Source organism: Mastomys coucha, unplaced genomic scaffold (assembly GCF_008632895.1).
Source record: "Mastomys coucha isolate ucsf_1 unplaced genomic scaffold, UCSF_Mcou_1 pScaffold21, whole genome shotgun sequence".
In the NCBI taxonomy this organism is placed as follows: domain Eukaryota; kingdom Metazoa; phylum Chordata; class Mammalia; order Rodentia; family Muridae; genus Mastomys; species Mastomys coucha.
The window spans coordinates 46,612,015-46,628,382 of NW_022196904.1; the positions used below are offsets into that span (position 1 = coordinate 46,612,015).

Here is a 16,368-nt window from a genome sequence, read left to right on the forward strand (position 1 = left end):
TAAGAGATTTCTTAGTGTTGAAATGAACATAGATTTTCTCTTTTAAAAAATCATTAAGTAGAATTCTGAAGTGTAAAAAGTCAGAAAGTCAGAGAATTTGTTAATTATTTGGGAAAAGACACCTTAGAGAGATGTGAACTCGGTATGTTCTAATTTGTAGGTCCTTGCTGTTTTGGCTCACTAGTGTTGCTAGGTGATATGAGCACTGGATCATTCCAACGTGCTGTAAGTGGTTTCAATGTGCCATACAGCTGAACTTCTTAAACATTTCCTCTGGTGTATTCTCCAATCAGATTGTCTCCTCTGAGGATGCTGTGACCCCCTCTGCAGTGACACCGTCTGCTCCCTCAGCTTCTTCTCGCCCATTTATCCCAGTGACAGATGACCCAGGAGCTGCCAGCATCATTGCAGAAACCATGACTAAAACCAAAGAGGTCAGGAAACATTCTTTGACTTCAAATGAAAAATAGGCTTAAATGTACTCAAAAGTTAGGTGTCCTATATAGAGCTAGAACATGCTATATCTCCGATATTAGTCACAGAAGCTCTCTATATAGTTCAGAGACAGTGCCATTAGTAATCTAGTTAGAAAAAATACAGTTTACAGATTTTGGGTTTTTTGGTTTTGTTTTTTTTGTTTTTTTTGAGACAGAGTTTCTCTGTATAACCCTGGCTGTCCTGGAACTTGCTCTGCAGACCAGGCTGGCCTTGAACTCAGAAATCCGCCTGCCTCTGCCTCCCTAGTGCTGGGATTAAAGGCGTATCACCACTGCCAGCCAGTTTTTTTTTTTTTTTTTAAATGAAACATATCAGCATTTAAGTACGGAAATATGGATAAAGGAAAAGTAGCAGAGAGGAAAGTCAGAGTGAGAAGGAAAATGCTAGAGATGTCAGTGTTTGAGAAAGTTGTAGAGAAGGTATAAAGAAAGAAAGGATGGCCATAAAAGCCTTTTCCAGTGAGATACAAGGTAAAATCACAATAGCTAAATGAAAGTGTAAATAATAAAAAGTAAAAATTAGAGATCAGTAAGATGAAACAAGGGGTTCTAACCTCAGTCAGAGTCCACTTACAGATGTGTGGATGTGTCTTGCATCAATGTGCAGGGTTGTCAATGAGGTTGCTATATGAGTGTCCTCCCAGATGAGAGTTCTGTGACTGGACTCTGCTTTTTTGACAGTCCCTAGTCTAAGGCCTCCTGCCTGTAAATTATACCCTTATCTTAGGTATTTTGTGGTATTGTTTCTTCCCACATACTGGGCATTTTGTGACTGAGGCTCTGAGATAGTGTGTAAAGCCCACCATCCTATGATGATCTATATTGCACACATCAGGATATCTGCACCCCATACTTTTGCTTCTTTGTAACAAAATAACACAGGCAGATAGATATAGACAGACAGAGAAACAAGACATCCTGGAAGAATGGTAGATTAGAAGCCATATCTATGTGAATGGATTTTAAAAACTAAGATTTAAAATAAGTTTCTAGCTGGGTGGTTTTGGTGCATGCCTTTAATTCCAGAATTTTGGAGGTAGAGGGAGGTGGATCTCTGTAAGTTCAAGGCTAACCTGGTCTACAGAGTGAGCTCCAGAACAGCCAGGACTACACAGAGAAACCCTGTCTCAAAAACAAAAAAACAAACAAGCAAACAAACAATAATTCCTGTAAGAGATGGAGCTAAAGATAACAGAAAGAAGCACTGTCATGATTTCTTTGTGAATGGAGCAGCCACACCCTTCTTGGCTTCTCTCAGTATGCATGCACGTATTGCACTTGGACAGTCTCTCTGGCTTTTGCAGTGCCACTGATAAACCACTTCCCTGGCATCTGTAGCTGCCTGACCCCATGTGAGCAAACTGTTGCAGCTGAGCATTGGTGGCTTGGCTGCTTTGTTCTCAGAGAAATCCCACCAACACTTGTTTCTCTTAGCTCTGTCTCTTATAGGACGTTTGTTTGTTTGTTTGTTTGTTTGTTTGTTTGAAATCCTTTCACACAGATAGGTTTCTAACCTGCTTTTTTACCAGGATGTCTTGTTTGTCCGTTTATGTCTGTCTGCCTTTCTTATATTGTTACAGACTTGTGGGTTTCTGTACTATTTAAGTGAGCTGTTTATTTCTGTCATTGTTTAGGGCCAAGTTTTCGCTCATAAGTCTGTGAGCGTTTCTTTTCATCACTGTTGTGATAGAATTAAGAAATAAATTGTACGTGTGTGTGTGTGTGTGTGTGTGTGTGTGTGTGTATGTGTGTGTTGAGAGGGGTGTTACACATGAAAACACAGGGTATGTCATCTATTTCAGTCTAGTAGTAGCCAGCTTTCTGTGCTGGTCACCACCTGTGTACTGGCTGGTTTTGTGTGTCAACTTGACACAGGCTGGAGTTATCACAGAGAAGGGAGTTTCAGTTGGGGAAGTGCCTCCATGAGACCCAGCTGTGGGGCATTTTCTCAATTAGTGATCAAGGGGGTAGGGCCCCTTGTGGGTGGTGCCATCCCTGGGCTGGAGGTCTTGGGTCCTATAAGAGAGCAGGCTGAGCAAGCCAGGGGAAGCAAGCCAGTAAAGAACATCTCTCCATGGCCTCTGCATCAGCTCCTGCTTCCTGACCTGCTTGAGTTCCAGTCCTGACTTCCTTTGGTGATAACAGCAATGAGGAAGTGTAAGCTCAATAAACCCTTTCCTCCCCAACTTGCTTCATGGTCATGATGTTTGTGCAGGAATAGAAACCCTGACTAATACAACCTACATACTTCCAGGCATCTTTTCTTGTGCACAGGCACTGGTACTCAAAGCCAGTCTGTCTTACTTGGGGGACGACATCTTTCCTCTGCGTGACTATGGCCACCCCAACTTCAAAGCTAGCTTGATTTCCTCATTGATCTACTGCACCAGGCACCCCATCAACTGTATAGTACAGTGTCATACGTGTATTATAACAGGTTACCTTACCTTACTCACATTCTCTCTTATGCCAGCCATCCCACTTAGGGACAGATATACATTGTTTTTGTTTATGATAGAATCCCTTGATTCATTCCATAGTTAAAATTGACAGGAAGTGTGTTCTATAAACATACTGCATCTATAAAGGTGATGCACAGCCACCTGTGTAATAAGAAAATCACCTTAAGTTCAATCTAGAATCAGTTTTGTTTTTGGCAATCTTTTGGTATGAGTTAATACGTAAATGATCCTGAAGACAGCATAGTTTTTGCTTTTAGGTAGAAGGAGGATGCCATGATTACCTTTCTACAAATTTATCAGTGAGACCTAGGCTGTTTCCAGATTATATCCTCAAATTCTTATTATGAATTATAGCAAGGTAATTTTCCTGCTAGTGTTGTATATAATTCATATTTAAGGGTATGTAGCCCGTACTTTATTTTTCAGCAATCCAGATATATTTTCTTTTTTAAAAGATCCTCATCATATATTGTTAGATTTCTACTTCTGCATTTTAAGACTAGAGATACTTTATATATTAACAGTTAAATACTCTCCTGGCGCCTTTGCTATCATTCTGGAAGATCATCGTTTCTAATGAATTGTGCTTACACTCTGGTCCCAGGACTCAGAGGTTTGACTGTTCTCCCTGTTTTCATTTCTATTGTTCTAATTTAGTGAGGTCACAGAAGCAGAGGAGTGGAAAACCTTCTGGGTCTCGCTCTTTATTGAGTCTGATTTCTTCCTTTGTCTCACATAATGCTTAGGCTGAGTACAGAAGTGGCCTACCTCAGCTTTGATGGCTGGGGTCCCTTTTTCCTTTTTATGAGTATTGCCCATGTCTGACCTATAAGAGACTCTTAATGTGCTGAAAATAAGGCGGGGACAGCTGACACAGATTAGGCACCTTCATAGAGTAGGGACTTGGGAGGACTCATTAATGAAGAAGCAACTCCCAGCAAATAAGTGGAAGCTTTCTTCTTAAAAGGAGAAAATGTGAGTAGATAGGCTATGTTTTAGCTGATGCAGTAAGAGTGGAAAGTAAAATGCTGCATCCTTGCAAGGCTCCAGTTACGGAGCAGACTGGGGCAGTGAGGGAATAAAGAAAAGACAAACACACAGAAACACAGAAAGCTGGGGCTCTGTGGACTGCCCTCCCATGGAGAAGCCACAGCATCCTGGGAGCTCAGTGTATTTATTTTATAGAATTGAACAAAGAAAAGGGGTTAACTGCACACAGCTGAACAAGGAGGAGGAGTTATTGCATACAGCTGGATCAGGGGGGCAATGTAGGCTTAGCCACCTCAGCAGGAGCAATCTCTGTATGGAAGCAGTCTGCAGGCCTTAAACATCCCAGAGAAAAGCTATGGTGGACGTTTTCTGCACACACAACAGCTTAGGCCAGAAGGGAAGTCCTTTGAGCCTCAGTTTCGTGGGAGTGATATTTTGCCATTTTCCCATGGCTTGAAATGGCTGTGCTCATGTCAACAGCACACATTCACTTAGGCCTTCTTCTACTCCCTAGTAGTAAAGGGGTAAAAAGAAAAAAAAGAAAAAAGTTATCTAAAATGTTAATCTAAAAATGTTAAAAAATTATTTTTTAAGGAACCTGAGGAAGATTGATAATGTGAATGATGTGTTAGAGATCTAGATGAAAGTTGTAATATAAAATCTGATGAGTAGGGGTAGGCTTCACATGGCATGGTGTCCTTCTAACTCACATTGTGTGCTGCTTACCTGCTCATAATAACAAGGCATTATTCCTAGGTGGGTGCTATCAGTACTTTGTAAAATAGTTCCTTGCTCTTGAAAATCTGATAGAGCTTAGTGGAGATATTGGGATCAATCATGTCTTAGTCTGGTATTTAATGTTCTTTCCCCATTCCTAATGTGTCCTTTGGGCTCCAGGACTTTTATCTCTCCATACTTCATTCTCTGTTTTAACTGTTTTATTGTCAATTCATTTAGGATGTTGAAAGCCAAAATAAAACATCAGGCCCGGAGCCCCAGTCCTTGGATGAGTTCACTAGTCTGCTGATCCCTGATGACACCCGGGTGGTGGTGGACCTGCTCAAGCTGTCAGTGTGCAGCAGGGCTGGAGATAGGGGCAGGGATGTGCTTTCTGCTGTGCTGTCCGGCATGGGCACTGCCTACCCACAGGTGAGTGATGGGCCCAGCTTTCTCTGCAAGAACCGCTGTTCTTCACATATGGTCTCCTCCTAGACTGCTCCATGGACAGAGGTTTAGAAGCTATTCCTTAAAACAAAGTGTATTGCAGTTCTCCCAGTGGTTTCTTTTATCCATCTAGGGTTGATTCATTTATTTTTATTTTTTAAAAAGATTTGTTTCTTATAAGTGTTTGCCTGAGTGAATATATGCATAGCATATTCGTACATGGTACCTGAGGAGGCCAGGAGAGGGTTTTGGATCCCCTTGAATTGGAGTTATAGATGGCTTTAAGCTACCATGTAAGTGGTAGGAACTAAACTTAGGTTTTCTGCAAGAGTAGTAAGTACTCTTAACCACTGAGCCATCTCACTAGCTCTTGTTCTTTAAAAACAAAACCATTATTTTATTTTTAGTTTGTGTTTGGAGTATATGTGTCTGTGTGTCTCTGTGTGTGTGTTTGTTTGTGTCTCTTTGTGTGTGTGTGTATGTGGACACTTTGTAGGAATTGTTTTCTTTTTCTTTTTTCTTTTTTCTTTTTGGTTTTTCAAGACAGGGTTTCTCTGTATAGCCGTGGCTGTCCTGGAATTCACTCTGTAGACCAGGCTGGCCTTGAACTCAGAAATCCGCCTTTAAAATTTTTTTATTATAATGTATATGAAAATATATATTATTTATTATATGTGTGTCATGATACACAAGTGGAGATTAGAGGGCAGTCTGCAGAAATTAATTCTCTACTTTCATTATATGGGTCCTGGAAATTTAACTCAGTTGGTCAGGCTTACAGTTGCAATTGTCTTTAAATTGTCCTTGAAGAGGTGAGATGGATACTTGAGGTCCTGTCCTTATCTAAATATTAGGGACTCATAAATTTATATATCTGTGCCTATGTGGCAGTGATATCACTTTGTCATTAATGTAACTTTTTTAAACTAAATTGTTATCTACACATGAGGGAAATAGTGAAAAATAATCCTGGAAAACAGAAAGTGGGATTTTTCTTTTTATGTTTAAATTTAGGGACTGACAATATTGCTTGTATTTATGTCTTTTTAATTTTTTAATTTTAATTTTTTATTATTAGTGTGGGAAAGGTAACATGACATATGTATGTGTGGAAGTCATAGAGCAATTTGTACAGTAATTTCTTGCTTTCTATTTTTGCATGGACTCTAGATATCAAACTCACTTTGTCAGGCACACATGGCAAGCACTTTTGTAAACCAAGCCGTCTATCTGGCTCAACCATGTTAAGATATACTCCCTCTGCCGTAGATGGGCCTGAGTGGTCTGGTTGTTCCTGGATCCTCCCCTCTGACCCAGCTTGACTCCCGATGCTCTTAGAGTCTTAGTCATTATTTTCAGATTTCTGCTCCTTCTCATGATATTTTTGTCCCCTAAGCTGACTCTTTTCACCAAGAAGTAATCTTGTCCAGGTGTGGATGAGACTGTTATTATCACTGGTGTTTCAGTTTATGAGTCAGCCTTAACTGAGTGTGTTTTGTGTGTGGTTCCTTCCAAATGCTTTCCTGTGGATAGTTTTAATTCTCGTAGTACCTTTACTGTGCCTTGATTTTATGCATAAGGAAACTAGGTCTAAAATTAACCTTTGTTTCTTAACTCAGTTTCCTTCCTTTCTTCCTTTCTTTCTCTGGTGTGTGTGTGTGTGTGTGTGTGTGTGTGTGTGTGTGTGTGTGTGTGTGTGTGTGTGTATTTGTGTATCTGTTCATGGGCACATATACACACTTGCTTTTGTTGAGGTCAGAAGTCAGTGTCAGGTGTCTTCCTTGATTAGCCTTCCATTTTGATTTTTGAGACACCACCTCTTACTGAACCTGGAGCTCAATGAAAGATTGGAAAGATAGGGACCACCCACCTGGCTTAGCTTCCTAGGCACTGGGAATGCAGGTGTGCATTGCCATACCTGGCTTTTTACATGGGATCTGGTGATCTAAAGTCAGGTCCACATACTTGAATACTACTGAGTCATTTCCCCAGCCCCTTAACTTGGTGGGGTTTTTGTTGTTGTTTGTTCTATTTTTCCTTCAAGTCCTTCACTCTGCTACTCTTTCCCTGCATTAAAGCACAGAGCTGGGATGAGCATGGGTAGGGCTTGGATGACCCAGAGGTAGCCTTCATTCATGTCTCTGTTCCTTTCTAGGTGGCAGACATGTTGTTGGAGCTCTGTGTCACCGAGTTAGAAGATGTGGCCACAGACTCACAGAGTGGCCGTCTCTCCTCCCAGCCTGTGGTGGTAGAGAGTAGCCATCCCTATACAGATGACACCTCCACCAGTGGCACAGTGAAGATACCAGGTATGTGGACCAGCCCTGGCAAGGGCTGCAAGGCCCACTGTCTGGAGAAGGGCTTGTTTTGTAGCCACTTCCAGGGGAGCAATCATTTCCCTTTTCTGGAAAATAAGGGAATAGGATTATTTTTTGATCCTCTTCCAAAATCTTAGTAAAATAAAATGCAACACAGAAGCTACACTGTATTAGTTTGCTTTCTGTTGCTATGATAAACACCAGTACCAAAAGCAGCTTGAGTTAAGAGGAAAGGTTTTATTTGACTTTACCTCCAGGTCACAATCCATATTCAGGGAAGTTGGGGTGGAGACTAAATGAAGAACTAAAGCAGAAACCATAGAGTGATGCTGCTCACTGATTGCTCGCTCGCTTGTGCTCCATAGCTTTCTTATATGTCCCAGACCTGGCTACTGTGTTGTTTCTAGGCAGTTTCCATGCACAGAGATAAGCTGAATGGATAGATACATACAATCACTGACTTTTGTGTGTATGGTGATACTTGACTACTGTGGTAGTATCAGGCTTCTACAGTAATACTGTTTTTATAAATCTGCATTTTGGATGGTTCTGTCCACAGTGGGCAGGGCATCTCACATCAGTCTTCAATCAGGTCAATCTGACCCAAAGCTCTTTGATTGGCGTTCCCTTTGATGACTTTAGGCTTTGTTAAATTGATAGCTAGACCTAACTGGAACATACATCAAATAAAATTTTAATGATTCAATTATCAGATGAATGTGCCTTCACTAAAACCTATGTCTAAAGTCAGCTGACCAAGTTTTTGGAAGCAGCCCCACATTCTGTGAAGTAAAGTCATCCTTATGTTGAGCACCTCTGATGTGCAATTTTGGCAGCCTCTGTTCCTCAGTTGTAAATTTTTAGTTTCTTCCTCCCTTCCCTCTTCACTGTTCCCTTTCATATGCTACATGGTTTATATGTTGAGGCAGTAAAGAGGCTGAACTTAACCAAATCTACTTTTTGTACATGCCCACAATTCAGCATGTTCCTCAGCCTGGTCAGTCTGATTCAGGGTGCCTTTGTTTCATCCACTTGGCAAACTCTTTTGTTTTCTGCCACCTCAGTAAAGCACTACTGTCTGCACGTTGCTCCTTAAAATGTTAGCTGTAGTTGCTGCTCAGCACCAAGATTATTAATTCATCTGGGGTGGGGGTTGACAAGTAGTGTTGTTCTAATTTAATTTTTCTTTCTTACTTATCAGCTGGAATACTTCAGAAAGATATTTCCTCTTTTACCTAGGGATAGTGTCTACATGAGAAAAGCACTTGATTCTTTCCTTATGTTTACTATATTTTGGGAATATGAATCCTTCCTTCCCATCACTTTTCCAAAGTGCCCGTGTAGTATTTGTGTGTTTATGTTATTTAGAACTTGTTGACAATGCGGCTTGCAAAATAGTTGTGGTGGTTTGTTGGTAGCTCCCATGCAGTCTGCAGTGGCAAAGAATTCTAAGGTTGTCTTGTGTGTTCTGCCTTCCATTTAGGATTGCCATGGTTTCAAGATCACAACTTGGTGCTAAGAGACTTGGCATCGTTTCTAAACATCTTCAGTGACAGAAATGAGCTTGATTGGTAGATGAATACAATGTCTGACTTTCGTATGGACTGCAACTGAAAAATGCAGTGTGTCTACTACCTTTGTTCCATCAGACCTGCATCTCTTTATTCATGTCAGATCCTGATCAGAACCGAGTTGGGATTCTGTGACTGGCAAAATCAGTTACTAGAAACAAAACGTGACAGAGTCTCTTCCTCCTTCACATCTTGCTAGTCTTTGTCTTAACTCTTATCCACTGCAGTAGCTTTAGGTATAATGGTTTCTTTTAGGTTCCGTAGCTTTAGTTTTACTGCATCACATGTTCCTTCCTCTGCCCTTTGTCTGTAAATTCCTCTGCAGCTCCCAGCTCAGACTTGTCCTCTAGAGGTTGTGCCATTTGAACTTGAAAGGTTGCTTTTCTGATGTTAAGCTCTTGGATCATTTACTCATCTGTGGAAGTGTGATCAAGCTAATGTTTCCTCTTTTAAGTTATTGTGTGTTTCTGCAGTAAAAAATTGTACTAGAATATATGTTTACCTTAGTCACTCTAGGTAATATTTACAGATATAGGGTATATTTTTAGCTCCCAGTGTTCTTTCAGAGCATTTTCGTAAATTGGTTTGTGATGCTCTCTCCTAGCTTAGTTCTTTTTTTCAGGGCATTGTGATATCTCTATATTGAGTGTCTTGGGTTCAATGCTGATTATTTCCTTCCTTGGGACTCTGTGGTATATTCTTAATCTTTTTCTAGTTTAAGTCTTCATTTTGGAATTTTTTTTAAAATTGTAAGTTGTTTGTGAATTTTAGCACTTACATATTTTGGTTTTCTGATTTTTATCTGTTGCTTTTTTTCTCTCTTGTGTCTTTCTGTCTATTTTTTTTGAGATAATAGTAGCAGTCATGGTGGTATGTGGAACCTTTCTGGCCACTGTTAATTATCTGTAGGGGTATGACCCCAAACTTTGTTTTTTAATAACAGTAATTTTTTGTTGTTGTTTTTTGAGACAGGGTTTCTCTGTATTGCCCTGGCTGTCCTAGAACTCACTTTGTAGACCAGGCTGGCCTCGAACTCAGAAATCTGCCTGCCTCTGCACCCCCTAAGTGTGCCACCACTGCCTGGCCCCTAACAGTAATTTTTAATACTTTATTTTGTTCATTTTAAATGTATAAACCATAGTATTGAACTTTCAGAATGAGGTAGGGCTTGCGAAAGTATTTTTTTGTCTAGTTTTAATTTTAATCTATTGCACTTTCATGATGAAATCTAAAAACAGTGCTGCTCATGGTAGCACAAGTGTTTAATCCCAGCACTGAGGAGGCAGAGGCAGGCCTGTGAATCTTTTGAGTTCAAGGCCAGGCAGAACTTTGTCTCAAAAAACAGCTGGGGTATAGAAGTACATGCTTTTAATGTACTCGGGAGGCAGAGACAGGTAGATTTCTGTGATTTTAGGCCAGCCTGGTCTACATAGTGAATTTCAGGACATCTAGAGCTACATAGTGACAACTCATCTCAAAAACAAGTAAACAACAACAACAAAACCCAACCAAAACCAGCAGAACAAACAAACAAAACACCTAAAAAGGAAATTTAAAACTAAAGTGGCAGCTGGAAAAGTAAAGTGCTTGCTGTGTCATCATGAGGGCCTAAGTTCAGTCCCCAGCCCGTGTAAAAGAAGTGAGCACATTGGACTGCAGCCACTGGAGACAGGCAGGTGGATCTTAGAGACTCATTGGCCAGTCAGCCTAGCTGAATTGATGAGCTATAGGCAAGGGACAGACCCCATCAAAAACCATGGTAGACAGTACCTGAAGAACAGCACCTGCTTGTCCTCTATACAGACAAGTAACCACACATACATACAAATACCGCTCACATACATGCAATAAAAATTGAACCAGAAGTATTTCTACCAAGATCTTAAATAAAAATCATGTGGTTATCTTCCTCTGCTGTTTCTCACTTCATACCATCTACTAACCAAATATATTTTCTGAATTTATTAATTTCTTAGTAATTCCAGGCTTTCTGAGCCAGTCTAATATAATTTGATTTCCTCCCACTCACTTCTTATGTTCCCTCATAGAACATTCAAATATGTCTCTTAAAAACTAGTCATAGCTGTCAGTCCTCCATGATGAACTGCACAGTGTATCTGTCTCTGTGACTGTCAGGGTAATCTAAAGACCTGCACAAGGACAGTCACATTCTCTCCTTTGCTCCCATTCCTTTTCAAGGGTCTCTCCTGATTGTTCTTACAAGACTTTGGATACTGAATATGTGAGATTTTACACTAAGCAGTTCTCAGTAAACACCAGCTGGGTGTCCAGCAATTCAGCTAAGTTGTGCCACTACTAGACTACCCAAAGGGCGCAGTCTCACAAGTCTGTCCCTACTTTAAATGTCAACCCACAATTTACATCAGATTTGGCTATAAGTCAAAAGTTCACACAGTACGATTGTGTTAGGCACCTTTCCATCACTATAACAAAATACTTTATGAGCTGACTATAGCTTATAAAACGTAGGTTATTCTGCCTTGCAGTTATGGAGATTGTAACACGTAATTTGCATGTTGTGGGAATTCATAGACGTGGAACACAAATCACTCACCTCACAGCCAAGAAGCAGAGACAGGAAAGAGCCACAGTCTCTCAGTCCTTTCCATGGGCACACTCCTAATAACTTAGAGGCCTCCAGTAAGACCCTGCCGACCTCTCATAGTGCCAGACAAGTGACCAGCTTTGTAACTTACAGACTGTCTTAGGGTTTTACTGCTGTGAAGGGACACCACAACCAAGGCAACTCTTATAAGGACAACATTTAATTGGGGCTGGCTTACAGGTTCAGAAGTTCAGTCCATTATCATCAAGGCGGGTACATGGGAGTGTCCAGGAGGCATGGTGCAGGAGGAGCTGAGAGTACTACATCTTCATCTGAAGGCTGCTAGGAGAAGACTAACTTCCAAGCAGTTAGGATGAGGGTCTTAAAAGCACACCCCCATAGTGATACACCTACTCCAACAAGGCCACACCTCCAAATAGTGCCAGTCCCAGGCCAAGTATATTCAAACCGTGACATAGACTTAGGGGGTCATTCAAGATCACCCATAGCACTGTCTTCAAGACATCATAATATGGTTGGTCAGGTGATAGAATTGCAGCATGGAAGTTGTTGTGGAGGTGAGAGAACAGAACAGCTCAGTCAAGTGGGATGGTTCTCTGGCCTTGTAGTCCACGGGCAGAGCCTTCTTCTGGGGGCTAGTGCTGGGAAAGGTGTCCAACCTCAGGCTGAGATTTTGGTGCTGGTTCTTCCCCAGCTCCTACATGCAGTTCTGGTCTCACTCTTCCTACTTTGCTGAACTGTGACTTTCACTTGCTCTCAGGAGTTTCCACTGTGTTTTCTGCTTGCTTATACTCCAGGTGCTGAAGGACTCAGGGTGGAGTTTGACCGGCAGTGCTCCACAGAGAGGCGCCATGATCCTCTCACTGTCATGGATGGTGTCAACAGGATTGTGTCGGTGCGGTCAGGTGAAGAAGGGAGGGCAAGTAGGGACAGTCCTCCTCACTTGTGCTCCGTAAAAGGAGTTGTTAGCATAAGACAGGATACTAGTGCTTCATTCCATGGGAACTTTAAGGAAGGTATAGCAAGGTAATGAGTTGTAAAACAGTAGGTTTTGTTTTCCTTTTTCCAGTACTTTGAATAAGATATGATCTGTGTGATGTGTGCTTCATACCACTATCAGAGAGGGTTAGTGACTGTCTGGTGTGAGAGATGTTCCGGCAGTTGGAGAACCATGGGTGTGTAAGAGTACTGGGGCCTGCATAGCATTGTTGGCATACTACAGAGTGTGAAGAAATTCTGGTCTGACTGATAGTAAGGGTGTGGCTCATGGAGTGCTGTGTCTGGAGGGTAGACAGAATGTGCGGTGGATTGGAGACATGGTGTGTGGTCTTGGGTACTTTGCTGAGCTCCATGAGGTCAGGAAGAGTGGTCTAATAAACTTACTTAAAACTTTGAACATTATAGAATTGTTAATGCATGTATATGCATGTGTGTTTCTTTTCAAATCTTTTTAGTCAGGGGAGAGGGTGTGTGACTATATGTGCATGCATGAATATGTGTGAGTATGTATGTATGTATGTATGTATGCGTGTGTATGTTACTCACCCCACACACACATACACACCTCCCTGTGCTGAGTATTGAACCCAGGGTCCTTATGCATGCTAGGCAAACACTTTACCACTAAGCTACGTCTTTTATAAAGACTGAGGAATGTTCCCTGTGAAAGACTAAGTGTGTAAGTAGTTGTGGTTTTATAGGCTGCATGTGGTCTTTGTCTTACCACTCATAGTGTATGTAGTAAGCAGCATGACTGTGTTGCATGGTGTCATATAAGTCCTTGCTCTAATGTGGTACAGTGATAATTGACATGGCTTGTCTGGCATTTTGGTAAATGTCTATCAAAGGAGTTCTAGTATTGTTATTATTTGTGCTGGTCTCACTGCCTTGAGATGGAAGTCCTACAGGCTGTGTGTATGCTGTTGCCTCATGCTTCTACATCATTAAGTTGCTCAGTCTCTCTTGCTCTTTTAAGAGACCATTATACAGCTCCAAAGATCCTTGGGTCTGACCAGGTTGCTCCATTCCTTCCTTGAGTACAGTTTGTCTTGGTCATGGTGGCTTGTTTACAAATGCCCCTTGTGGGAATTTTAGATCTTTCTGCCATTGCCTAACTACCTGCTATACTCAGAATGCCATTCTCAGTATTCCGAGAACCTATCTTGGTGTGGGCCTGCTCCCTCTGCAGTTGTCATGGTGCATCCCAGTTGTGTACATAATCATTTCCCCAATTGATAGTAGCTTCTTTGGGGAAGTGTGTATGAATGTGCTCTCAGGTTCTCCAGTACTCGATCAGAGGTTGAATAGAAGTCTGTGGAAAGGTAGAAAATTTTCAACCCATTGTGAATGTAAGCTTGAGAGGTCTTGGGCTGGAGGAGCCTGCTGACCTTCTGAAGTGGTATGAACAGCTGTGCATTGCATGTAGGGAGTCTTGTTGGTGAGATGGTGGAGTCATATTAATTTCATCGTGTACTTTCCTCTGCTAGGTCGAGAATGGTCTGATTGGTCGAGTGAGCTTCGCATCCCTGGAGATGAGTTGAAGTGGAAGTTCATCAGTGATGGGTCTGTGAACGGGTGGGGCTGGCGCTTCACAGTTTATCCCATCATGCCAGCCGCAGGTAAGAGGGGCTGTGATTATCACCCAAGGAAGTGGAACTGTGCAAACTTTTCATTCTGTAATTTAAGGATTGTCTTCTGCTCTGGGAAAAAACAGTCAGAGTGCCTACCTGGGGAGAGGATCAAAGAGCCATCTAAGCTTTCTACTTGTCAGGGTGCTTAGTCCCATCCTCACGTCATAGGAGCTGGTGCTGGTTGTGATTCCTGATGCTTTTGGTTCAGTTAAATACCAGTTTGAAGAGCATGGCTCAGGGTTGGAAACAGTCACTCACTGATAGTTCTGTTTGCCCAGGACAGGAAAACAAACAACAACAAACTAACAAAAAGCATGACTTACAGGTCAGCAGTGCTGTGTTCTTCCCTTATACTGTGTTCTAGTGGGAGTTGAGTTTGTGAGTTTGTCTGTAGGAGGTGGTCCCCACCATATCACATAGGGACATTTGCAGGACTTCTTCACAGGCCCTAAGGACCTCCTCTCGGATCGCTGTGTCCTCTCCTGTCCATCCATGGACCTAGTGACCTGTCTCCTGGACTTCCGACTCAATCTCACCTCCAACAGAAGCATTGTCCCTCGTCTTGCTGCCTCTCTGGCTGCGTGTGCTCAGCTGAGTGCCCTAGGTTAGTGGTACCTTCATGGTCATCCTGTCTGTTTATCTAAGTTGAAGAAAGTAGTCCAGATTCTAAACTTTCCCTGTGTGTTGTTTCAGCTGCCAGCCACAGAATGTGGGCTCTTCAGAGACTGAGGAGACTGCTCACCACAGAATTTGGGCAGTCAATTAACATAAACAGACTGCTGGGAGAAAATGATGGGGAAACAAGAGCTTTGGTATGAAGCATTAGGGTTTCTAGACCTATGACCCTTTCAGAATAAATGTGCTGCTTTAATTATTAAAACCTCTAAACCAGCGTGAAGAGTGGGGAATTCTGCCTACCTATCAGGCAGCTTTGTCACATCTAGACTTTTTTTTTTTCATGCTGTTGAATATGCTAAGTTCAAACTGGGCTAATATTTATTTTAAAGCCTGTGTATTGACCCCTGTGAATGTAGGTCTGTGTTAGATTTTACAAGCCTGATTGGCCACATCTCTTTTATTATGCTGTAATGAGAACATTCCATTCCAGTTGTTTCTAACCCTATAAGAGAAGATGAGCAGGATTTGTATGCCAAAGAGGGAAGTTCCCTGGGAGTGGCTAACTAAAACCAAGAGCAAACATTCTGAATGTTGATGCTTTCTTTGCATTATAGGCACATCCTTTCCCAAGTTGAGAATTTAAATACTTATTCCCTTTTTTAGGGATATAAAATCCTTTACTTATAGGAACAGAACAAACAAAACAAACCTGGGGCTCACCTGCATTCTGGATTTCTGTAATTGAATATTCTTTTGCTGTTTTTAAGAGTTTTACAGGCAGTGCCCTTGCTGCTTTGGTGAAAGGCCTTCCAGAAGCTTTGCAGAGGCAGTTTGAGTATGAAGATCCTATTGTGAGAGGTGGCAAACAGCTGCTCCATAGTCCATTCTTTAAGGTAGTGTTTTACTTATTTTAAAAGTGGTCCTGTATAGCTCTTTGGATGGGAGAGCCACTGAGAACTGTTATGATAGGGTGTTGTATCACAGAACTGTTTGGGAGCAGTCCTTAGTATTACTGAAATATGTCTCAGGAAGTGGTTAGATAATCAAAGCCTTTATTCCAGAGGCTTTTTTTTTTTAAATATTAGTATGCATTGAGATACACAGATGTTCTTAGTTATTGTATGATATGGGCACCCTAACTGTTGTTGGTCTGAGTCCCTATATCTCCTAAAGTGGTTTTCTTCCTAGAAACTCACTCTGTGAAAATGAGGGGCTTGGGAACAAGGGTCCTCATAGCTCAGGATGGCAGCCACTGGCCTTCTCTCAAACATTAGCTTTGTTTCTAAGAATCCCTGTGTTTCCAATTTTTTGTTGACTGAAGGTGCTAGTAGCTCTTGCTTGTGACCTGGAATTAGACACACTCCCTTGCTGCGCAGAGACCCATAAATGGGCTTGGTTCCGAAGATACTGCATGGCTTCCCGTGTTGCTGTAGCCCTGGACAAAAGAACACCATTGCCTCGTCTGTTTCTTGATGAGGTAGTGTTGTGTGTGTGTGTGTGTGTGTGTGTGTGAGAGAGAGAGGGAGAGAGA

At 41.7% G+C, this 16,368-nt stretch overlaps 1 protein-coding gene across 3 annotated transcripts in view; it reads left to right on the forward strand.

Moving 5' to 3' along the window:
* The window catches only part of Herc2 (HECT and RLD domain containing E3 ubiquitin protein ligase 2), a 167,710-nt gene that overhangs the window by 125,165 nt on the left and 26,177 nt on the right, over positions 1-16,368 (forward strand). For 2 of the 3 annotated variants that reach the window (XM_031386820.1, XM_031386822.1), the window contains 9 exons: positions 294-434; positions 4,907-5,098; positions 7,269-7,422; positions 12,387-12,494; positions 14,076-14,207; positions 14,665-14,823; positions 14,913-15,031; positions 15,605-15,730; positions 16,159-16,314. In XM_031386820.1, the coding sequence (XP_031242680.1) occupies positions 294-434; positions 4,907-5,098; positions 7,269-7,422; positions 12,387-12,494; positions 14,076-14,207; positions 14,665-14,823; positions 14,913-15,031; positions 15,605-15,730; positions 16,159-16,314 (1,287 nt within the window). The remainder of the gene's footprint in view (positions 1-293; positions 435-4,906; positions 5,099-7,268; positions 7,423-12,386; positions 12,495-14,075; positions 14,208-14,664; positions 14,824-14,912; positions 15,032-15,604; positions 15,731-16,158; positions 16,315-16,368) is intronic. The other variant, XM_031386821.1, reaches the window with a different exon arrangement.